The sequence below is a fragment of the Nyctibius grandis genome, chromosome Z (genome assembly GCF_013368605.1).
Source record: "Nyctibius grandis isolate bNycGra1 chromosome Z, bNycGra1.pri, whole genome shotgun sequence".
In the NCBI taxonomy this organism is placed as follows: domain Eukaryota; kingdom Metazoa; phylum Chordata; class Aves; order Nyctibiiformes; family Nyctibiidae; genus Nyctibius; species Nyctibius grandis.
In genome coordinates, this window is record NC_090695.1 from 83,634,292 (window position 1) to 83,660,456 (window position 26,165).

General features: G+C 39.8%; 1 protein-coding gene across 1 annotated transcript in view; it reads right to left on the bottom strand.

Annotated features, from left to right (window-relative positions):
• Nucleotides 1–26,165, bottom strand: part of VCAN (versican) — a 105,638-nt gene that overhangs the window by 68,390 nt on the left and 11,083 nt on the right. The window contains exons 3-5 of the mRNA XM_068423091.1: nucleotides 16,300–16,474; nucleotides 16,058–16,185; nucleotides 3,525–3,818 (exon numbers count right to left, since the gene is read on the bottom strand). Coding sequence (XP_068279192.1) covers nucleotides 3,525–3,818; nucleotides 16,058–16,185; nucleotides 16,300–16,474 — 597 coding nt within the window. The remainder of the gene's footprint in view (nucleotides 1–3,524; nucleotides 3,819–16,057; nucleotides 16,186–16,299; nucleotides 16,475–26,165) is intronic.

The window sequence follows — 26,165 nt, forward strand, 5'->3', positions numbered from 1 at the left end:
CTCCAGAGTAAATGTGCAACATGTGCCCATTACCCTCGGAGCCGAGTCAATGGGAACTTTGCTAGCTTTCACAAGGAGGCAGAGGAAAGTTTACGGGGATGCTGTAAAAAAACTGAGATCACCACATGAACATCTGTGCTGCAGACCTTCGGCTCTGGTGCTACCTGGATAGCTGGCTAGAACCTGTCCTGTTCACAGAGGCACTCTGTGTTTTTTCGCTGTAGCTGACCAAGACCTCATAAATGCATGTAACGACATCCCTTTTTTCTTCTTTTTCAGCAACAGAAGTTTTTTGCTGGTGTGACTGAGTATTCAGGCAAGGAGAGAAACATAACAATGTAATGTGAGACACATAACGAGCACAGTAAGAGCTATAAGCACTGGGTTGGAGTTACGTGGAAAGAGTCAAGGTCTTGGGGAGGATAGTTTTGTTGTCTGGCGTGGTGGCAATCGCTGTGTAAAATCTTCATACCGAGCTAAAAGCAGTCAGAGCTTGGGGATAGTGGACTTCATGTAATGGACTACTGCACTGAAACTTTGAAATAGAGATAATGGGAAGTTTCTTCCAAAACTTCCAGACAAAATGTGATTTGAAAGAAGGACTTAAATTCAAGCCTCCTGCTGCAGAGGAGAATATATAATATTATATGATAATATAGTAATGATATATTGTCGTTATATATTAATGTATTTATCATATGTAATATACATTAACATATTACATTAAAATAATATATAATATATATTAATAACAATACTGTAGAGACATTTTTTTCCTTTCTCTCCCTTTTTCTGCCCCAAAAAAGGGACTAGCTCCAAGGCTCCAACAGGAGAGAGTGACTCACTCTACAGCCGCTGCTTCAGGCAGCTGCTTGAGATGTGAAAGACCAAGATGTTAGGCAGTGAGTCTCATTACTCACCACTTGCATAAATCTTTTAGCAAAAGCAATGAAGAGTTACAGCTGGTTCTTGTGAGATCCCAAGCACCTTCTGAGAGGGAGAGCGAGCTTTCAGTAACTTCTGAAATACGTGGCAGACAGGCTCCCTGAAGGAGGGTACACGGTTCAGCATTACACTCCTGCATTTCCCTACACAAAACCAGATGCATTTGGCAAAACCTGAGTCATCTAGCTAGCAGCATTTAATTAATTCTGATGTAATGTTGATTACAATTAAAATTGCTAGAGAGCAGCCCACTGTCTACCAAATTGTGTTGGCTCTGTTTAGTCTTTTTTTTTTTTCTTCTAAAAGGGTTAATAGCCATACACTGTCTACTTCCTGAGTTGCAAACTGATGAAATATTTAATCTCCGTGTATCAAGGGCAAGAGTTTGCAGAAAAAACAGTTGTACAAAAGGCAACAACCCAATACTTATCAAGGATGTTTTCAGAACAAACGGTATGTTACTAGAATTTGTTAACTAAAACTTCCAGAAAGAATACTGAAAAGGGACATGTTGTTTGAAAGGGTGAAATTCACACAAACAAACAGAAAGTTGGAATTTCTCCTAACTAAAGACTAGATTACAGGCAAAATGTCCGGTCCCTACTTCAGTCTTTTAGAGGGACCAGTGAATTTAATCCCCATTAAAGTCAATTTTCCCCAGAACGCTTAAAATCGATCATAAATAATTTGAGGGAGGAACAGAAGGAGTGATAAGACAAAACTCTGCTCTGCGGATTAGAGAACACACTCCTGAACTTAACTAGTCCTTATTCTTTTATGCAGTTCCACTGAAGTCCATTAGGACTACTTCCACATGCGAAGTTTTGGAACATCTTACCACCAGCAATAAAGGAAAAAAAAAACACAATCCTGTTTTAAAATATTGCAGAGAAGAGTGTCTGAGAACAGCCAGACTGTAACGTTACACCAGATGTTAGGATTTGTTCTCTAGTGGTAAGGTTTGTTCATAAATGAGCTTTCAATGCCTGAGTTGGAAAGATCTGCAGCTGCAGTTGGTTCATCATCCACAAAAATGGAGACAGTACAGGCTGCACATTTAAAGCATTTCTGACTTACAGTCACAGAACTGAGTCCAAAAAAACCTAGATATTCATACTTAAAGACCAAGTTCTGAACTTTTAACTCAACACAAGTAGCCTTTACACATTAATGTCAATTGTACAATTTGCAACCACAGGAACTTCCTTGAACAGAGAGGCCTGCGGGAAAATTGTCAAGCAGTCCAAGCTCCTTATGCTGCTGAGGAGGTTGCAAGTCTCAGGGAAGCAGGATATTCAGCTGTGAAGAAGCGCTCTGATCTCTTAGATGTCATGCACCCTCCAACAATATCAGTGTCCTCTTGCACAAAGAGCCCTCCTGTGGTGGAGGGGATCTTAATGAATAGAATTAAGGTGATGGGATCCTCTCTTAACAGACACAGATAGCTGGTCTGTGGTATTTGAAAGGGCTACACATACATCACAAGATGTATGGATGGGTTTCCGGAGGTGTAGGGAAAGAGTAAGTAGTCATCACTAATGACAGAGAGAAATGTAGGAGGGATGTTCTGGAGAAGGCCAGGCATATGAGACCGGGACCTTTATGGTGGTGGTCTAGGAAGGTCTGGGAGACAGGCAGGGATCTGGAATTGATGCACAGGTGAGATGATATAGGGAAGAGAAACTCAGGTACACTAGAAGGTAACAAACCTTTTGGGATGAAAGGAACCTATGCAAGGATAGGCTGCACCGTAATAATAAGAGAGCCAGGCTGCTGGCACTGAAAATGGAAGAATGGAAGAAGCTACAGAGGAATAGTTAACCCCAAAGCCAAAGGAAAGCTGACAGGTGTGGAGGAGATCTGGTTTAGATTGATGCAGTCTACTGGGCGAATGTGGCAAATACTTTATGTGCCTCTGAAAATACTAGGAGGGAAACAAGCAGCAGTAAGAAAGGCAATTTAGACTATCCACAGTACCAGCTGACTAGCACATGAAACACAGAGAGAAAGGAGAACTTACAACTGCTTTGGAAGCCTAAAAAATACGCTGGGTGAAAATGCCAGGAATCCAGAGAGAGCCCCCAAATTACTGGCATCTCAGAGACCTGAAAATGGCCAGGCCTGTATGCAGTCTGTAAACAGCCTCTCTTATTGCTATCATTAGAAGCAGAATATCAAAGTTAGATGACAGTCATTTACCTGGTCAAGTAGGACATTTCTTCTGTTCTTACGTTCATTGGCATGACACAAAGATACCAGGGTGCGCTCAGGCACCAAAATATGTAGCATCCACAAACTCAGAGTGACTGTGAGTACAATGTGTCACTCTGTGTAAAAACACTACTCAGGCTGAAACCTTACCTTAGAACTTTGCCTATCTTTACCTGCCAATGCGACTTCAAGACATTTGTTTTAGTTTGGCTTTTCCATCTTTTCTGTAAAGCCATAGTGATAAAACAATTTTTTTAATAACTCATGCACGTCACAAGAACTGAAACAAAACACACATTAACGAAAACACTTTTCACTGTTAGCATGGTGAGCATACTGAAAATTATAACTAAAAAAAAAAAGCTTACGTTCATAGCAGTAGGCATCAAACTTGCTATCTGGGTAAGGAAAGCCTGTTTGGTTCTCATAGCGATACAGGGTTCTCACCCCAAGTAAACCTCCACCACACTGGGGCCTGGCCACGGAGGCTGGGTAACGAACGCTGCCATCCGCCAGCCAGCCATAGTCACACTGGTCAAAGCCATTCCTCCAGGCGACATACAGGTTCCCAACAGAAGCAAGAACGCCATCTCTTTTCCGACACAGCTCTTTAGCTTCCTCAAAGGTGAGCTTCTCGGGGACTGAGACATGAACCACTTCATCTAGAGGATGAAAAAAAGATAACAAAGACTGAATATCACATTCCACCATCAAGTCAGCTTAGTTCCCCTCTTCCAATCAGTGTCCTGCAAGGCTGTTTTTTTTTTTTCCAAAATTTGTTTGAATAGTTTTTTGCTTTAAAAAATCAGATAGTTGGAAAATCAAATGTCCCAGATTTGAACACAAAAATGAGGCTATCATAAAGCATGAGCATTTATATGCAAATTTTATGCCACGAAGGACACTGTTGGAGACTGAGTCCCTCCCTCAGCGTCCAGGCAGAGGTAACAGCAGCCTTGAAGCTCCTCTGTGACCTCTTTTGGAGTAGACTTTGCAACTCAACTGTGCTAATTAAATCCAGTCCAAAAGAATTTACTTTCCCAGTAAAACAAATCTTTTACATCTGCAAGCCTCTTACCTGACCTTTCTAGTCATCACTAGAATCTCACTTGAGACATACACAAAAAGTAAATGTTCTTCACCGGCTGCTTCACAGCAGCTTGTAACGTCATATTTCCATCAGGCTTCATCTTGCCCCATGGGGAAACAAAGGTGAGGCAATGCACTAGACACGTTGCATGTACAAAGCTCTTTTTGTGTGAAAAAGCTGAATTAGTCTAGAATGCTGGTCGTACAGTTTAGCTTCTAACAATTTCTAAATAATAGCTGTCCAGCTGGAAACTGAAACAAAACAAATAGCATATCTAGCATTTTACTTCCAAGCTAAATCACCATTATGCAGTTGGCTTGGTTGCCTTTTTCACCCAAACACTATAAACAAAATCAAATCTCTAATGTTCATGTCCTGGTAATGAAACAATAAACTGACTCCTTTGTAGTTTTTGCTCAGACTTCATATGGAACTGATGAGACCTAAAATCAACATGTGCAGCTGTAGAAAACAGTTCAAATTCAAAATATTTCTTACAAGACAGTAATTCTCTTCCTCAACTACAGTAGGCCAGAACACAACAGTCGCTGTTTCAGGAAAGCACTGCTTATTCATATCAGACATGCAATCTGTCTTAGCTCTGCAGTTGCCGCAAGGCAACCAAGCAAAAGGCAGGCAGAAACTACATCACCCCAAGCAGTTTCATTTGCATCAATATTACACTTGTTTAGGGCTTGAAAGGAATGCAAGCGTGAAAGAAGGCAATGTGCCAATTTTCTTTTTCCTCCTAGGTAGAAACTCTGATTTGTTATTACAGCTGTAGTGTCAACTCCATAGTGTAAGTTTCTTTATACATGTTGTAGGGAGTTTCCAACTTAGAGGTAAAGGGACAGAGCATGTCTATTGGAGAGGGACAGATAAGGAAAGTAAAGAATCATTCATCCTCAGAAGTATCTGAATGCTTCATTTGGCTCTTCAGACCACATGGATAACGCACTTTTTTATTAAACACTTCTACAGAAGACAGTTTTTTCTGCATCAAGGGGCAGATCTGATATCATGGTCAATACGGAATGATGGATGCAGTTATCCCACCATACTGTCCCAACAGAAGTATCATGAAACAATGGAGCAAAGACAGACCTCTCCAGAGCAGCCCCCTCTGTTCTGAGGACTATTCACTTATCGTCTCACACACCAGCCGTGATGTATATGAAAATTAGTAGTTAAAATGATTGCAATTAAATAGCAGATATTGGTCTGGTTAGACAGGAAAATGAGACAAGTAAGAAAAACAAATAATTTTAAAGGTTTCTAGAAACAAATATGATGGATCAAAAATTAAGTAATGTCAAACAATCCCACAACATTCCTTCTGGGAGAAACTTATTGAACAGACGGGAAAATGAGTAAACAGTGTGAGATTAATAGCAAAGCAATTTTTCCATCAACTGATCTGGATCACTGCCTCCAAATGGAGATTGTGCATAACATCATTAAAGTTAGCCATATTTACTCCTCTAAGCTGTCACCTGCACTCTGTTAAAGCAAAGAAACTTAGTGAACAGTTATGTCATGCTATAAGACTGAAAAATGCAGGGTTCAGTCAGTACTTGTGTAAGAGAGGTCACTTTGCAGAGACCATACTTATCCAAGTAGCACAAGAGCATTTCTGTATGGAAATCTGCCCTAAATTTGCCTTGGAGCATGCCCGTATATAAAATGGAAAAATACATCCTAATCAGAACAGTCCAATAAGTGAAGTCCAAAGTCACATTCTTTGCCACCTATTTGATATATTAAAGAATTTGTGATGATAATTTCACAAAGAAGGCAAAAAGGTGCCAGAGCAATCAGCAAATGCATTTATTGTCATTCCATCATACACCAAGTAAATACTAATTTATTTCAGGAATGCTAGTGATAAGATAAAGGGTACAAAGATGTTAAAACATGGCAGCTTGCAATTGCTCTAATTAAAGAGTGTTTTCCTATGATTCCAGAATTCTCATTTAAAAAAAAAAAAACAGGAAAGCTCAAAAGTCAGATTCCAAATAGCAGTCATTTACTCTAGGAGATATGACTCCACAATTTGTCTGTCCAGTTTGAAAATAAATTAAAATTCTGTATGATTGAGTGTGCACTTAATGTGCATAATAATTGTTGGAATGAAATGTGAAAAAAAAAAAAGCAAGAGTTTAATAAAGGCTTTGCTTGCTAGGCCTTTATTAAAAGTTGTCCTGCAATCTTCCAAAACCACTTTACAAGCAAAAAAAAAAGAGAGAGAAAAAGGTTTTCTGTTGAGCGCTTGGGAATAAAACGGTGCTCAAAGCACTTCTTCAGCTGAGTGGCACCAGTTTGATTTACAGCAGCTTGAAGTTATGTGATGAGAAAGTTTGCACAATCTTTCCTGCACTTCTCACCTGGTGGGGACTGCATACTTCATGCACAGCAGACTTAGCACTTCAGGGATATGGTGACCCACAGAGCACAGAGACAACTAATCAGGACCTACTCTTTGTGTGCAGTAAGCGCAATCACTTGGAACATGCAGGGATGACATTTTGCTATCCACGTCACCTCTCTGACATGATTAGTGCCGAGACACTTACTCACCACCAGTCTCCTTGGTCAGAAAGAGATGGCTACCAAACTATTGATATTTTGGGTACATGTTCTGGAAGGACTACTTAATGATCCCCCCTCTTCTTTATCCTCATAGAAATGTGGAAGTTCAGTTTATAGTATGTGAAAAGAGCGCTGGTCCTACTTCACTGTCAAGGCAGCTTTTTCTCTCATAGTGAGAACTTGGGATGGAAACCACATCGTTCCCCAGTCACCCTACACAAAAGCCATGCAATAGAACAGGCAACACAGAAGGCAGCATGTGAAGAAAGGGGCTGATTGCTGAAGGAAGAACAGCAAGAAGCTCTAGGAACTTCCTCTGGCACCGCCAAGCACTTGGGGAAAAATCGTACAACGGAGCTCAGGTTCTGCTGAGCTCTTTTATGGACTCAACCTCAAAACTCACAGAGGCTTTCAAGAGGCCATGTAAAAAGGACTTGTGCTCCAATCCTGACTTCCAGCATGTCAGTCAACGTAGCTGAAACATCCTGACTTCTTCAAAGTATCAAAGAGAAAAGGATTTGACCCTTGCACAGAAACATCCTCTAAGAAAACAAAAAAAAAACGGTAAAGCTAATAAAATGTATTTAATCCATGAAATCTCTAAAATTAACTGCTAATTTTGGATGCACAACATGTTCCATATTTAGCAGAAGGATTCATCCTGTCACACTCTTACAGTATCTTTATTATGATGTCCGAAAGCAGCTCAATTTCCCAGCCAAAACACTGGAAACAAGGAAATTAAGAGAGAAAACTGGTCTGGTCGATAAACAAATGACATAGCCACCAACACCGAAGCAGGGCAGATTCAATTTCATGTGTGTTAAAAGCCATGTGCAATGTTTTTATAGCTGGACTACACTCCGAGTAACTTCGCATTATGCAAGCAAACCAACCAGCAGATGAAGAGAAACTAGTTCTACAGTACCAGGGGGTGAAATGGAGACTGTGACAATGTTTAGACGGCAGACAATAATGTAACGTGTATTATTGCTGGCTTCTGTTTAAAACCAAGCTTCAGGTTGATCGTCCAGCCTCAGCGGTCAAAGCACTTGAAGAATCCCCAGGATTTTCCTGTTACATGTGTTTGTTTTGCTTGGTTAAAACAGACACCTGATGAAAGTCATGCTTTTCCCCTCTCTTTCAAATATATCAAGCCAGATGAAAAAGACAGGTTTTTCTCTTGAGGACAAAAGCTGATTCACTACAAGCCCCAAGGAAAAAGCTTAAGATCTACAGACTTATCAGCTGGTTTTATAGCAAGCTTCTTTCCTTTGAAGGTTAATTCATTTATTCTCTCTCATCAGGAGATGTCTCACTGAGCTGGGCATGTTTGTAGATGTGAATTTCATGAATCACACGTCTTAAAAGCAAGCACAGAAATAACAGCAGGTTAGAACCGTAGCTGGGGTCAATACACAACATGTATTGACTAGGGTAGAAGTAATGAATCTAGACGTAAACCCTCCAGCACAGACCTCACCAGTAATTTCTTTTTCCATAGATGAAACCACAATTAAGGGATTGGTGGGCTGCTGCTTCCCAGAGAAGATCTTTGAGACTGACTGTGTGGCACTCTCCTGCCAGAGCAGAGCATCATCTCATCAACTTCACATACCATCACCCACCGTGCCAGGCACTTGCACTTGGCACTTGGCAGATGAAAGCATCACATGCAAGTCCATGACAAAAGTTTTGCAGATGTCTGAAGGATTCTCCCAAACTGCAGAAAAGCTTAAGAGGTAACCTGTGAGTCTCCTATTGAATGCTTTTGACACATCTGGTCACACCAGATTTTGACATACCAACTGCTGTGAATGGTGGCTTGTCAACCACCTGTGAAATGTCCTTGCTATTATCCAATCCATGTGAGGGAATGGCAAATACTAAGGAGACACTTATATTTATTTGGCTGTAATATTTTTTGTCTTTTCCCCCCATTTTGCTCCCCCAGAGCAACAGAAGCCTTCAATATTACTGGCCCATCTGAAATTTGGTGCTCACAAACTTTGCCTTGTGGTTGGGTGCTCAGATTCTACAACCTTCACTACCTTCAGTGTCAACTAAAGAAAGACATAAGAATATCCAAAGGGATATTAAATACACAAAAAGCTAATCGTTCCCATAGATGGAAATGCTTAACTCTAACAATTTTAAATTAAAAAAAAAGACAAAAAATTTCCAATAGTTTTCCATCTTAGCTTCTTGGTGGTGTTCTTGTTTAAGGAGAAGAAACGTTATCCCCCACTAAGAATTTGGCATCTCTCCTTTTTTGATCATAATGGATCTGTGGTGAACTACAGACTTGTTCATTAATTGTTTCTGAAAGACGGTGGAACCCACTAAGTTCATCAAGCAAAGATGCCCTTATGGGATGTTAGCGCTCCAGGGTTCTGTGACTACAGTTGCAGATCAGGGTGCACCGAGTCAGGTATGAAAGATGGTTAAAAATGACAAAATATTATCTTTTCTGATGTTATACAGAGCATTCTAATGACATTTCCCCATCTGCAGCTGTAACCTGATGTTACTGCTCCTCAGACATTTGGTCACAGCCACATGGTTGGCAGTTCAAAGCTCAAGCAGTCATGAGACACTGCCATCATGACTTCCTTTTCCTCAGAAACATGGAATATGTCCAAACCTTCATTTCTAGAACACAATCAAGTGCGCAAAGAAGCAGGAATACCATGGCCACTTTGGAGACTAAAGCATTTACCCCCACAGCTTGAGGGCCACGTATCCCAAGAATTTCCAATTCCTCCTCCTCTCTCTCTTTTTAGCCAAAAAAGTCACACAAAAAGGCAGCAGCAGCCACAAACAGGACTACTAGACTGCTTGTACACCAAGGACAGAAGAGATGCTGCCCACATCTATCCCTCCTCTCCACACGTGCATGAAGGTCATGGAGATCACTACCCTTGTCTTGAATACTCTGGAAAAAACATACAGATACATTTGGGCCAAGACAGACCTGAAAACCTTCATCTATGTTCGCCATAGACAGGGCCCTGGGAGGCTACATATAGTTAGCCTGTTTATTAATCCAACTCATGCTCCAGCCTTCCTGCTCTTTCCCAAACTGCACAGACAAAAAGCTTTGTCTGAGCTGCAGTTCTCTTCCTCCATCCTGCTGCTTCTCTGACACACCAGGCTAATAAGGAGGTATCCTTAACAAAGTCACAAGTTACTGTGAAACACTCTCTAGGACTGGAAAACCACAAAAACCTAAGCAGCTATGTTCAACTTTAAAGCAGAAGGCTAGACAAGCTGAAGAAGTCTTTTTCCCTTACACGTTAGAACAAGTTAGTTGATTCCTTTTGATACACATCAGTAACAATTTAATTAAACTCTCCTGAATGTCTTAGGTCTATTCTATGCAAAACCATAGGCTGAACAGGAATCCACAGCATTTGACAACACTGGAAGTGTAATCTTTTCCCATAGGCTTGCCCTCAACTATGAAGAGTAGCATGGCAATTGCTACACCCTTAGAGAGATCTGCTGTAGTTGCAAAATGTCACTTGCTTTTACTTATACAGAGTGGGAAAATTAACTTTGCATTCTGTGTGATTCTCTTTTTTTTTTATGCCTTACTTTTACAAAAATCATTTAGATGTCAGGATTTTTTAATCTCCCCAAGGATGAGCTTTATCACATTATGAGCTCGAATACAATGTCATGCGTAAAAACCACCACGGCATTATTTCCTTTTTGCTTTACTCTGTACTCTTCTCGAGAAGTCTTGAATCCACGACCCTGCATTAAGTCTCAGAATTCAAGGCTGGAGAAGTGTCCCGTATAAGCCAATGCAAAGGCTGTGACACTACCACAGGCCCTGAAGAAGAAGAAGAAAAGAAAAGACCCTCTTCTCTGTGTCTCTGTTTTAAATTCTAATCTAATTGTTGCTCCAGAATCAGAATGGACTCTGGAGAAGATCTTTAGCTGCCCAAACCACAGAAGAAACTTCTCACCTGAAGCCATATTTTAGGCTATGACTTCTTTAATTATTATTGTTCTCACAGAAATTTCCATGACAATAGCAAAACTGCATGAGACTAGGTGGAAAGTATTTAAAGAACATCTGGGTTTGTTTTTAATTTTTCTTCCCTGCACTCACTGTGGGCGGCAAAATGGTTCATGGAAGGGAGATTGTATAATCTTCCCCACAGCCACCCCAAAATAACTTTCTTAACATGAGTCTCCATCTGCATATTACATATGCTTGTTAGACATATATGGCTTCTAACTGGCTTTGGACAGAAGACAATGCTGCGTGGAGTAGTTTGTGCATTGGCTCTGCACCACACACTCACAGCCCCTCACTTCATCAGTGGGCTCTGGCGAGCAGATCTCACTTTGTCTCCATTTCTGACACCATGGCACTGTCAAATCAATCACATTCACAACTATCTGAAGACAGAATGGAAACCCCTCCTTCCACATCACCCATTTCCATTCAAGGGATTATTCCGTAGAAGACACTGGTGCAGACACCGCTTCAGCTGGAGGTGTTAAGAGAACCTCAGAGTTATATCCAAATCTTTGCAGTTCAATCACTTTAGATTAAAATTTTTATTAGTAAATCATATCTCACAGTTAAAGGTATCCTAAATATTTTTGTTAATGCTTGGTACACTGAAATATGCAATGAAATATGAGGAATGTAAATCAGTTTGTAATAAGAGATCATGCCCAGTACCTATTTCATGATATTTTGACTCCAGATTCTTACGTTTATCACTAGGAGCTCAGAAATTTTAAATCCTTCCCATAATTATTTTCTGTGTGTTTTAGCAAAACTCAAAATATTTAACTTCTAAGTGTGCAGTCTTTAATCTCTCTGACTTACCCCAGAACAAGGAAATGGTAGGAGTTAGCCTAGACAACTGGTTTTAATTTAAGCTAATAGTTTGTGTTTCAAGGAGAAATCCACGTCTCTGCCTAATTTTGTGATTTCATGTGTCCAGAAAGGAAGAAAAATGAAATGGCGTTGCTCCTACAAATCCTCAGTGCAATGACCCAAATCAGTACTGTAAATTCAATACACATTTATTTTAAAATGTATTGCAAGAATCCCTACCACCATTTATGGCCTTCTGGGGTAACACACTAATAGTGGCCAACAGACCAATAACTGTTCAATTACTTCCATGATGACATTCTCATTATGGCCCAGATTTTGATATCATTAATCAAGCACCATCCTATTCCATGAATAGTCATCCCACTGACACAGGCTCTCCAAATAAGGACCTATTTAGTGCAAGTAAGTCTAATAGATTTGGCATTGAATCAGAACAGGCTATGCAGATATGAACTTTCAAACTCACATGGAAAAAAACATGTTTAAGCACAGTTCTACAGTGTACTAAGTACCATGAATGCCCTTTGTTATTAATGAAGTGTTGAGGGCACTCATTACACAAGAAATGTCGTACCTTACAGAATCACCCTTTGGTGGACAGGGCATTCAGAAATTTGGCATAACCTTAAATCTTGAACTGTGAGTCTTCTACCAATGTATGAATGTGTTACAATACAGCAAACAAAACACAGGATCTAGTTTGCTGCAATGTTCGCTTTCCAATAACCTCTGTTGACATTTTATCTAATTTTCTGTCTTCTGTGGATGAGTGGTTCCAAAGTGTAATCTCGTTGATGCTATGTAACTTCAAACAAGCTCTGCATTTGAAATTAACTTTTGTTCTTACAGAAGCTGCTTCTGTTCTATAGACATAGCCATCTTGGCTCTTTAGCCTCATCTGAACAAGGAAGTCTGGCTAGAGGTTCAGGTTTCTGTGAAGGCACTGAGGATAATTCATCCTGCACCATACCATGATGTGGTACTGTGTCTTCCTAACATGCATCTGTTTCTCTTCATCCAAACAGAATAAATTAACTCCTCTGCATGTCAGCATAACTTGCTATACCCTATATCCATAAAACCATCACTCCTGACTCCTAGAAGTTATTTTCAGATTCCAGCTCATTTGAAAACTTCTGAGAAAACAGGAAAAAAAAAAAAAGAAAAAAACCCCAAAGAAAGTATATCTGGTTAACCATTACAATAATCTGGCATTAACATTGAAGAATGTAATCAGAAAAAAAACAAACCCCTGTGCAGCATCTTGAGACTGTACAGCTAATTGGCAATTATCTCATTCACAGCAGTCACCTCTCACAGAACACACAGGACCTTCCTGCTACGTAAATAGCTTAAGGATGGGTTTTCCTATGTGCTCAGTGTTGACCTGACTCTGCTTTCTTGGAGTCAATGGTAAGAACATAAAAGGAATTCTCCTCTCTTCTCAGATTCAGCTTACTACCACAGTAAAGTGCTTCCAGTAGCAATGCCATTATCTATTAACATAATAAAACATGCCGCCATCGTTTATCACGCTGTTTTGTCTCACATCTTCTTCAGTGAAAAAAAAGCGTACAATATGTACCAGCCTAAGATGGAGTCATCTTTCCTAGTTTGGGAGAAAAGATTCTAGAACATTTTTATAAATGCATATTCTGAGAATCATTTAGATAAAGACTAGGTCAAACACACTTTGCCTTTGGGAAGGACGGTAAGTGAAACTCACAGGCATCTTTACCTCCTGCAGAGTTTCATTCTGAACCTGTACACTTCTCTATGAGCATTCTGTTACCATACAACGGGCTTTGTAACAGTCTTGGAGAGTTTCAGTGGATCCCAGAGGTGAAGAGGTCAATCACAGTTTTCAAGTCAGACCCACAAGCCCTTGTAGGTCTTATACTTGTAGGTCTTTAACTCTTGTCCCGGGCTATGGAGCCTTTAAGATAAAGGCTGAAACTGTGCATTTGCTTTAATCAGTTCCACAGGAAGCCACTGTGCAAGGAAGAAGATAAAATGAATGTGCTTATTGTTACCTTGGTTGATAGACCAAATCTCCCCAATATTCTGTGCTAGTTTATATTTCTTAAGTGCTGAAGGTTTCATACCCAAGCAGATCACATTACCGCAGTCCAGCTGACAGGCCACAGACATGCATATGTTTAAACGGATCATCACCCACAACAATAGGACAGAAATGTATAGCTATCCAGAGAGGAAAGTCAGCTCATAAATCTTGGCAAATGAAATTTTGTAACAAAGAAGAATCAAACAATATTCACGACAAATTGAAAACCTATGCATGTGTATCTTCACCAAAGACGACAGCACAGTTGCTGCAATGTTTTTGAACCTCATGGCCTGGTTCTAGGTTTTTCTGAGCACAGCACATTACCCTCAGTGAAATAGGCTTCAGTTTTTGACTTTTTTTAATTTTTATTTTTAAAAGCTCAGTGAGAACATTTGATGCTGAGAAATTGCTGGCTCACATGCATCCAGGATAAGTTTCTCCATATTGGTTACACTTCTCTGTTCTTAAGAGGGAAAGGAACAATGCATTGCTCTTCTTCCAGGAATGATACAGATTAGTCAAAACTTCTTTTTGTAAGCTAGGAAAGACTCAAATTGAATTTGAAAGCCTTGATTCAGGGATGATTCAGAATTCAATCCAATCAAGGACTGAATCAGGATCAATGTTATGAACTCTAGGTGTTCAGACGTGCTGCTCACCAACACATACAGATGGAACGTAAGTAAAATTAAGACAGTGTTGAGCAGTAACAAAATTCCATCACTTGATTTTTCAGAGCTTTCAAGCTTATACGTTTTTTGAGTCTTTGCAAGACTTGTATTGCTTGTATTTTGTAACTCTCCAAGATGAACATAGTCTGGGGCAGATCCTCAGCTACTAAAAGTAAGAGGAAAACACTTAATGACTTCAGTGACTGAAGTCTCTATAAGTCATTAACATGAGAAAATTTGCATGATCTAATTTATTTCTGCTCTAAGATAGAATAAGCACAAACACTGAGCACCTTAATTTTGCAATTGCTTGTTACAAATATAGGTACATATACAAAGGCAGGCTTGCTCAGAGCTGTGGATGATTTATTGTTCTGCTGACTTCAAGAGCACTAAACTAAATCCATATCAGTCAAGGATCAGCCCAAAAGATATTTAATTAGGAACTGTAAGTATTTGTTTAGAAAGGAACAGTGAAACTGGTATGGAATAAAAACCTGTCAAGACAGAAGCAGTGTGACGCTCTCAGACCACTGCACTAAATGGAAAATGTACTTTGGTCCTGGTTGCAAAGTATTTCTGTGCCTGAATGAAGTTCCTGTGTGCATAACCAGCACAAAGCCAAAAAAAAAATAGGCTACGGGACAGGAAAGGCTATTTCTGCATTTATATTTTAAGTATACATATTTAACTAGTCACAGTAACATCTAAGTATAAGGATATCTGGTGCCTGGAACATATCTATAGGCCCACTGAAAGGATACAGTCAAATTCACTTCCAGAAGAGAGATTATAAGAAACGGTTACAACATCACACCTGTAATACAGAGATTTGTGCATGCCAGAACTGCCCAGTCACAGAAAACTTTACTATGTTTTTCTTTTTACCATCAAACTCTTTGTTGAATAAAGACCAATCACAGAGCCTAACCATGGATCACAAGGTACCATGGGGTTCACAATATGATCCATGGTTCATAGTCACCTTGTGGCAGAATCATAATCACTCTGCTGCCTTAGAGCCGCTTTTGCAAAGGCTATAGTTGTACTATGGAATTGCAAAGAATTTTACTAAAGAAGATCCAGATTCCTCACTGGAAAGTTTCTGCTTGTTTGTTTCTTTTTGAAGCTGAGATGCTCCTTTTTTAAAAAGGCATTATTGAACTTGCAATTAAATATCTGTCTAATTTTATGCCATGGACATGTAAAAACCTTAATTACATATTTTATGAACTATAATACAGTTAGCACGTGTACTATATCCATCTTTATATATACATATCGTATATATAGTTTCTCAAACATTAAATGCATTTCTTTGAAAATCCTTTTATAACATTGAAAAAATAAGACGTTTCAACAGCAACTTTTGTGAGATCTGCTGCACTAACTATAGCAACCTTAAACCTGACCGTCTGTTTGTAGACTCCACATTCGCCTTTAATTAAGGCCTGCTAGACCACAAAGTATAGGTTCACTTCATTCAGCAATTCTCTTCAGATTCAAAACAGACAAAACTTATTTTACACAGAATTTCTTATTTCTTTGCCTTTCCGCATTAGAATATCCAGTCATTTTAAAATTTGCAGTGCAGAGTAAATATGAACCTATCTTACCTTCCATGTGTTCCACATAGCAATACACATCATAAGTTTCATTGGGAAAACGGCGCCCATATGTTCTGACTCCTTTCTTTCCCATTTTATCTCCAAAGCAGCCAATTCTTGGATGTCTAATTGGATACCTGAAATGCAGCATGCTCGTGTTTATTATTATGATAAATCAGCATTTTAAGTCTGTACAGGCTAAGCATATTAATTTTGGGAAACTGTGTCAAGGGGCCCTTTAAATGTCTCACCTAACAGTCTGGTCAGACACCCAGCCAGCATCACATTGCTCAAATCCATCCTCATAGGCTGCTTTCAGTTGTTCTGGGCTTGCTATGACCGCACCGTTGTCCACACAAGTCTGCTGAGCTTGTGTAAAATTCAGAGTATACCTGCTGGTTGCTGCACGATAGTGAAATACAACACCTGAAAGGACAAAAAACTTACATTATTAATACGTTTTTACATCGTTTCTGCAACCATCATCATACTGTAACTTTACCTAGGTATTGCTACAATGCTGAAAACAGATAGGTACAATAAAAATAGTAAAAGGCTAAGAGATATGCTGTCATATAAATTATGTCCCCCCCTCTAGTGGCTGCTACCAGTAATTATATAACGCCTTATTAACATCTGGTGAAATTATATTCACTGTACACACATAAAAAAGTAACTAAACCATATATGCATTTTCACTGCTGCATTACAGAAAATCGTGATCAAAAGGGAGAATGAATGCTAAAATATGTCAATGATATCGCATAGTTACACGGACACTTCCAGTTCCACGTGCTGGTTGGCTAATTGCACTGCAGGCAAGGTTGCCCATGCTAACAGCGCTACCTGTCAATGTTGGCTTATTGGCCTACGTGGCACATCCAACTGCGAGTCAAACCACACAACTAGACAAGACTAAACACATCTAGTCCTCGGAAAAAGTGGGCTTAAAAATAGACTTTCCGAAGCAGGCAGCTGCAGTAGCTGCACGCAGAAGTGCCAGGAGTGAATGGGGGATCCCTTGAGCACTTGAGGTCTGCTACCTGCAGTGAGACATGTGACACCAAAAAAATTGTGCTTTTGATGCAGGTTTATTAATCAGTGATGGCCCTCACGTCTGTTCCTATGCATCAAAGCTTACTACAAACATAACATTTATAAATATATGGCTTTGGGTCAATTTTTCATAATCATGTTTCCCTGCAGATACTACAAATGACACAAATGAGACAAAACAAAGCTTGCTTTTATTTGGGGCCTTTCTTGTTCTGGAAAGAATCTCAACAATTTAAAATGTTGCTTAAGCACGTCAGACATTTGGAGAGGGAGGCCTAGAGTCAAGATGGCTTTGGTTAAGATGGATCTGTCTAGAAGCCAACACCTAAAACAAACCATAAAGGGCACCAACTCTAAAGTGGCAGAAAACAGATATTGCACCTCGCAAAATCATTTCCCCCCCTATTGCCAGTGTCTGTTACAGTTCAGCATCAAAAGGATATCCCCAGATGATCTCTGAAAAGTAATATTTAGCCTTACTTATTGCACTCTCAAATCTTCAGAAGCATTGCAACACCATAAAACATCCACTACACAGAATGGCTACAAAGCAAGAAAAATAAACCATAAAATGCTCCTTTTCTCTGGTGATTTTATTGGAATACTTCATGATGAGGATATAACACACTTAATACAGTTTGGGAAAATGGTAGCATTGTAGCAATAATGAATTTAACAACGCATCTTTGTTGTTAGAGCATTGTTGAAAGACGGAAGAAGTCTGCTAATTTACGAGGAAATAGAAATATGGGTAACTTAGTAAAATGTTGATTCAAGAGTTTCCAACAGATTTAAGAAATATTTTCTCATCCAGAAAAATTCAGTAAAATTTTGCCACTTATCAAAGGTCTGGATATGGCCAATAAATAGAAAATACACATTTTTTTTTTGATGTAATTAACTAAGAAGTTTTCTGAAATTAAAATAGAATACGTTATCTGAAAACTACTCACAGGTAGGTTAAACCTCAACCATGAGACACCAATTTTATCAAAGCTGCTGGCAGAGAAAGAGGAAATAGAAGAGGAGACTCTGGGAATCGTCATATTTCATCATTTAACATGGAGTCACACACCAGCTGCAGCCACTAACTGGAAGTTTACAGACCACTAGTATCCCCATAAAATGCCTTTTCAGAACCGCTGACAGAACCCATCATGAACAGTGCTTCTTCCAAAGAATGATGTAATTTCAGCTTCAAATGGACCCAAGCCTTGCTTGGCAACAGTGACAAGTGAAGAATACACCCTAAAAATTATGGCTATGTTTATATTACTAAATTAAATATTCCAGGTGCCTGCAATCCAGTCATCAAGACTGTTAAATTGTTGGATTAGTTTGGTGCATTATTTGGCCCAGGCCCCATAACACCCTTCCAAACAATTTCTGGGCAGACTTCAGGAGCCAGCAAAGACCAGGGGCAACTTCCAATGGGCATCTTCATCCTGTGCTGGGAGCCAAAGGAGCATAACAGCATAAAAGCTTAAAATAACAAAAATATTATACGGAGATTTTTTTTTTTAAAGCTGTGGTGCATTAAAATATTTATTTTAATATATTCAGAATTTAGTAATATTGGTTGGCACTGTGAGCATGTTACCTGCTGGTATAAATGAGCATTACTATATTCAGTGGTACAGTAACAAATGAAAACATGAGTTTAAGTGGCCTGCTTGATGTTCTGGGTCCAGAAATAAGTAATGGGTGAGTTTTACAGAGCTCACACCAGAAGAAGATGAAACAATAAAACATTTACCCTGAATCATAAGTATGAATCCATAATAATATTCACAAGCTGGACATCAGGCTTTACTGCATTATTGTTGAATATATACAAACATTTTAAACCTTTTTCTTTTCGGTAGCTTTGGTGTTTCTGTAGTATACAATATTTGGCACTGACTCTGTAACTCAGGGTCAAACCAGAAATGTCCAAGTATGTGAAGCAATTTGTTCATTCAATTTATTGTTCTAATCTTAATTAAAATGTATTTTATACGAATTTAGATTGATTGACTCTTTTTTTGGTTTTATGGTGTTTTTTTTCAAGATTGCTTAACTGATGCTATATGACTTCAACTGGGCACAAGAGCACTGCTGCTCAGTACAACCACCAAAAGGTTCATTAACTTCGCAGGAAATGGCAACATATTTCTCTGAACTTGTATTTTTTTAAAGCTTCCTACTGCTTAAATATATAGGTGCACTCTCCACAGCCAGCTATATCACTTCTTGTTCCTCCCATGCTGGAAGCAACCACTGCCCTTCCTAGCTGGCATATGTTTGGGATCCCTGTGACACCTGAATAAGGCAGGACTAAAGAGTTAATATCACTGCCAATTTAAAGTAGTTTTTGCAGTGCTGGGAAGAGCCTTTGGTCATTTGTAAATCCTGGAAAGGAACTTGGAGAATGCTTTGTTCTCCTCACCCTGATCCAAAAGGTAAACTTCACCTATTCTTAGAGTTGAAGGCTCTTCCATTTCCAGTGAGGAGCTAATGGACATGAAAGAGCCTCCAAGATGAATGGGAAGGAGGATGTCAGTATGTATAAGCCTGTGCAACAGCCGCAATAATTAGACGACCCCCTGGGGCTAAGAAGATTAAAGTGCAGGACTTTCATTGTTTCAGTTAGAGAGGGAGAGAGGGGCAAAATACATTGTCCGAGTTTTTGCACTTTAAAACATTTGTAAAGGATTTTTTTCCCTTTGTCTATTTCCTCTCTGAAAGAAAAGGCAAGAAAGGAGTTGTCCTAGGAACAAATAAAGCAACTGGAAACAGACTACAGCAGTATAATGTTGTCACTGAACATCTGGCAAACAAAGCCAGTGTAATTACAGGAAGGAGTAGCAGCATCTGCAAGAAAGAGCACTCACAGGAAAGTAATTTGTAGCATCCAAAATTCACTTCTGTCTGAGCAAGACAGAATGTCTTTTAATCATTTATCTCTGTCTTAGACCAGAAAACAAAAACGTAAACTATTTCCTTTTTGACAAACTAGGGCTCCCACGGGTAAGAGCCTGGTTCTGTGGTTTCAGACCTTTGGGTTGCAATTTTGCTTTATTATTTGCCAGAGTATCATGCAGCTAAACCTCGTGGGACTGCAGGGGAAGGGCTCCTGGTGTGGCTAATAAATTGCAGTTCACTTTCACTAGTGAGCTCACACTGCTGCGACATGAGCTCTTGAGTCACAAAGAATTTCAGAAGTTGTCTCACACAGCTAAAGGGTATCTAAAGAGAGAAGATTATGGTTGTTACTCTGTTAGTTTTTATGTTCAAACCTTAGCCACTGTGGTGCAGACCCCTGAAGTAACGCCCAGCTCACTGCCAAAGCTACCACACAGTTTGTGATCCTCCTTGCCTTTAATGCAGAAGGCGATTTACATTACAAACACACACCAAAATACAGGTCACAGGACTGAGCACTGTATGAAAGGAAGGAATAGGGCAGCATTTTCAGCTCCCTGCATGAATAATTCATTTGTGTTCCTCATCCGAGGTTTTGCACCCATCTTCTGACCCCTGTCTTAGGCTTTGGCAACTTGAGAAGCACAGGCTCGCCTTGCATCAGCAGGAGCTCCCTTGCCAGATGCCTCAGGGGACTTCTCATGGCGTGGGGAGAGAAAGTGCATACCAACCCCTCTGCTCTGTCAGCCCCAGTGCCTCCTGCTCTCCAGGGACAGAGACTTCTTGCAGTAACTCGCATGTTACTCCTCCATGTAAAGTCTTCACGTCCCTCCTCATAGAGCAACACAGTTGCGTGCGGGTGTACACGAGCTCCTCTGACCAAGTTGGTCCAGATAAGGAAAGTGATTGATGCTGAGCTTTACCTGTATTTTCCTCAGGGGGAGGACTTCTTTACTACATCTGTATTCATCTCTGAACACACAGCGGGATCACCTGACCCACCCTGTTATCTCCACACAGCAACGTGCTAGGCCACACAAGTGTTCACTGGGCTCAGAGCTCTCCCGCTGAAGGTCCTCCATCCAGCCTCATACAGAAACCCCACCAGCCTGCCCATCGGCTGCTGCCTTCTCAGTCCCTACGTGAGGGACACAGCAGGTTGATCAGAACATTTGCTTCCCTGTTCCTGACATGCATTGCATGTAGACCCTGGGTCTTCCTCATCCAGAAATAAAATTCCCTCTCCCATCCTTTGATGGCCGCTACACATTGTGCTCTTTCCTTCCCAGACAGTGAAGTTAGAGATTCCTTGGGATCCGTGATGCAGGAGAGTGAAACACAAGCTTAAAAACGCAGCAGCCCGTGTTAATTTAGTTAGCAAGGAAGCACGGAAGTTCAACATGAAGAGGCAGTAAGGTTTCAAGACAGATAAGTCTAAAAGATTAAATAAAAGCATCTCTTCAAATGCCATACTTAAGAGATAATGAAGGGGAGTTCTGGCTGTAGAGAGAATAAATCAATTAGGTTGTCAACACACAATCTCTCAGGGCTAACAGCACAATTGAGTGGCAGCGTTCCCACATTGGAAACAACTCCCATTTATTATCATTATAATGCCTGCAAGAAAGAAGAGTTTGCATAAAAATGAAAATGTGAATTACCATCTACTCTGCTTCCCTAATTGCTGCTTCTCTCCACTAACAAGATCAGTATTTTAAGCCTAGGATTTTTTTAAAAAAAAGCCAGTAAAGACAAAATAAAACCAAATCTAAAAAGACTAAAAAAGTCTCTCAGACTTGCAACAGAATCAAACAGAAACTACCAAAATGAGGCCCATTAAAACTGTGGTCTCCCAAAACATCAGTAAGACAAGGATAAAGTGCTCTCACTGTTGGCAAAAAATATCCACTGATAAGATATGAAAAAAGAACAACTAAACTGGAAGGATCCCATTTGCCACTTTGATCCCTTTAAATCCAATCATGTCCAAGGAGGATAACAAAAAATCAGCTCAAATGAGTGGTTTGTTCAGATTTTTTCTTTTTGATTGCACTCAATCATACATGTTATTTTTTTTATTGCCCAATATCACAGCTCCACACAAAATGAGAATTTCATTAAATATTCAATTATGTTTCAGAATGAAGAGTACTGTTACATTGCACTTCCAGGTCAGCTTTTCACAAGGTCTCTCAAAACTATTTTATACAAGTGGATTTTGTTGTAACTAGAGAGAGGGAGTAAAGGTGGACATAGACAGGTACAGCAATACTTTTTAAAATCTTTTCTGGGATTCAGCTCACCAAATTTTGCTTTGTCTAAAGGTTAGAAGTCTAGTCTAAACTAGTTATCTAAGCCTCCCTAATTGGTGACCAGGGATATGGACTGCCATAGAGCTCATCTCACCCAAGACTCTCATCAGAGAGGAGCTTAAGGTAGCACGAGCCTGTGTGTTTAACTTAGACCAGGCACGTGATCTTAAATTTTGAAGGTGAAATGAATCCCACCTTGACTTCAGGTTTCCTATTTCAGACTTGGCATCCAAGTCAAGGTTGTGAAATTGTGTTCAGTAAACTATTAGCAGGCAAGCAAACACTTGGGGATGATCTTCAGAAGGCATTACCTGCTGGTTGTCAACCTCTACCTTGTTCCCAAATGTCTCTGCTGGGACACAGTGAAAACCCACCAGTGTCCAAAAGCAGCTTAAAGTGGGAAGGAAATGGCAGCTCAGTGTTAGCTACTGAGAAGGGAAAACCACCTCTCTGAAGGCTCCTGAGACATGACATTTTCAGACAGCAGTGGCAAGGAAATGACTAAGAATGAAGACAAAATAACATTAAGTGTCCAAAACCTGTGAGGCCAAGGACTCCTAATATGAGACAGTTTGACTTGTGGGTTTAATAGCATCAAGAAAGGTCAGAAGAAAAGCTCAAAACACTGTAGCAAGATGAAATTACAAGAGCTGACAAAGGAAGAGTTACTCCTGAGGAAAAGGGAAACTTTCAGAGGGACATGTAGAGAAGACAACAGGTGGAAGGAAAAACTAATATGAATGACTTGTTCTGCATATTTCTCCTCTTGTAAGAAGCTGAAGCATATAACACTGGAATGCTGTTAGATCCATTCTGAACATGAAATATCCCTACCTGAGAGGTCGATGCAATTATAGCAGCAACCAGGGCGTAAGGAAAGCATTTCCCACAATTAGTAACAGGAAAGGAGGTATCTAGTGTGAGGAAACTGCCCCTCTGCACGAGCCTGCAGACCTGTCGGCACTGGCCCTGTCCCCTGTCGCAAGGACAGCTCTGTGGTTGCAATTCATGAGCAGGGCAGGCATCTGGCTGCCTCAAAACTTCCCGCATGGGCTAAAATTAAGTGTTTCACTCCTCTCTCTTACACTTTCAGCAGCTGTAAAATGAAAATAGTAACATATATGGTACAGTTCACCCTAACCCCCCTGATCTTAGAGATGAAATAGGCAAAGCACCTGATAACTCAAGGGAATGGGTGTTCTCGCTCGATGTTGGGATTATTAAAGGCATGTAGCACCAAAGGAACCAGATTAAGTGACCCAGTATTTCTTTCTAGTCCTACATCGCTATGACTTTCCCATATCAGATCCCCAGGACTGTACATACAACCGGGTCACTCCGGTTAGTAACATGAACACAACCACTCTTATACCCCTCATAAAAACAAGGCAGTTCAGACTTAGCTTTAAGCTGAGCAGTTTAAATAGAGTTCAAATCAAATTATTTCACCTCTGTCACAAGCTAATGATGCACATACAGGTAAGCACTGCTCAGCAGATACAAGATACTATGTTAAGCCACAGTGTCTTGGTGATGTCTCTGAGCCCCTAAAGAACAGAATATAAGCAGCTATTGATAGGCAAGTAGTTTGCATAGGTTGTGCCTATAACCAAAGCAAAGAAAAAGCACAGAATTATGGCATTTCCCAAGATCCTGCCATTCATTAGAACGATTTTACCTGTCAAAAAAGGATGTAGTAGAAATATGCAATGTAAAGACAAAGGCAACGTGTGTATCTTCCTCGTGAATAACAGCTAACTTAATCAGCTGTGGTTAAGAGGTGGCTTAACCAGGAGTCCAGCTGTGGATAATAAAAATTCACATATGTTCAAAAAAAAAAAAAAAAAAAATCTGTGCAGGGCTGTCTAACATAAAGCCATCACCTCTGCCTCAGGAAGCCCATGGGTGACAATTCTCTGACAGAGTTTGCAGGAAAAATGGTTACGTTTGCCCTTCGGTCTCAGCTATTTCTGCTTTCATTGAAACAGGACGCTGGGACAGACAGATCTTTTGTCTGAAATGGTACAGACATGAGTTTGGTTTTGGCCTAATTTGCCAGGAGCATAAATTAGGCAACAGTTGATTGTATTATTAAAAACAAAATCTTATACTCAGACCCTACATAAATAATCCTATGGCAAGGTAGGATTCAATGCTGAAGCATTTTGAGTCAAAGCACTAAAATATAGATTTGCCATGGTCAAAGAAGGCAGTTTTGTATTTACACCCCATCTTCTTGGTAAAGCTAGTTGTTGTTAATAAATATGACTTTTCTGAACTTCAGAAGTACATTTGGCATTTAAAATAGCAAATAAACTGGATTTTTACATACAGATTATCAAATTTGTTGTGACAGCTACACATTAAAAATAGACGCACAATTATACACAACTTTTGTAAACAATCTTAGTCTTGAGACTCAGGCAAAAAAAAAATTAGGTATTAAAAGTTTTACTGTTTATTTTCAATGACTAATACCAACTGTTCAGCTTGTACAATTCAACTCGGGAAAAACTATATGCTATGGAGCTAATTCTTCTTTCTCAGAAATCCCATTTTTCATTCACAATGCATTCTGTCACTGGTAAAATACGTTCATTTGATGCACAATATTTGTTCAATAGCAGTTTTATATTCCTAACATACCTAAATGAAACATTAGAAATAGTGATTGCAGTAATTTTTTTCTTATTCAAGTTAGCTCTCTCAGTTATCTATTATTTTCATTTGAAAAACAAACAGCACAGCTGTCTAAGACTATCTACCTGGCTTCGTTGATGCTGGAACGTGCTTTTTTGTTTGAAAATTTCGAATGAGGGAATGTCCATAAAACAAATGGAAATCCTAAAAGTATCTAGAGCTCAAGTCCTGCATTGGTTTAAAAATACCCAAACAAACAAGCATACAAACCCCACAAAGTTATCATAATAAGAAAAGAGCAATTTCACCTACTTCAGCAGAATGATGCAGATAAGCTTTGGCCTACTTCATTTGGTCGTTTCTGAGAAATTTACTAAATTAGACTTAACACAAGGCCAGGTTAGACAGGGCTTTGAGCAACCTGGTTTAGTGGAAGGTATCCCTGCCCGTGGCAGGGGGTCAGAAATGGGTGATCTTTAAGGTCCCCTCCAAGCCAAACCAGTCTGTGACTCTGTGATAACAAACATAACAGTGTTGGCACTTAAAGAAACAGATGAATGTTGCTTTCTGAAGCATTACTAACATTTCTTCCCACACCTACGTTATCCCACACAGGGAATTTTGCTGAAGCTTCCTATCTTTAATGAAACATTTCTGCTTCACTTCAAGGTTAAGCTATATGATCAAGAAAGTACTACCTGAGTCAGAGTTACCCCTTTTTCTCCGCACTTTTAATCCACTGAAAAGCTAAAGCAACACATGCCTGCTTAGTCCTCGGGGAAGAAGCGCTACACAAATGCATTTTGTATTTCACTTGTGATGAGCATAAAAAGTGCAGAACAGCAAAACTGGTGCTAATTTTACCAGGACTTTGTGGGTCACCCTGCAAGCACCAGCCCCAGCTCTACGCGGGAGAGCTGACCAAAGCACAGTGCTGAACTGTGCTAGCCCTCAGCTCCGAAGTCACCACAATTAACACGGAAAGATCTCCCCACACCATGCTAACGACAGGCAGCAAAGAATGCACAAAGAGAGTGTACAGAAGATCACGTCTCTCCAATTGTTATCGCTTTGGGGTGCAGATTTAAAAAGACAACATAATGAAAATAAATTACATATGTGACTAATGTGTTTTGTTTTTTTTTTTTTTAAATAAAAGCTGAAATCGCAAAAAAAAACCCCATAAAACCTTACTGAAATGAGGG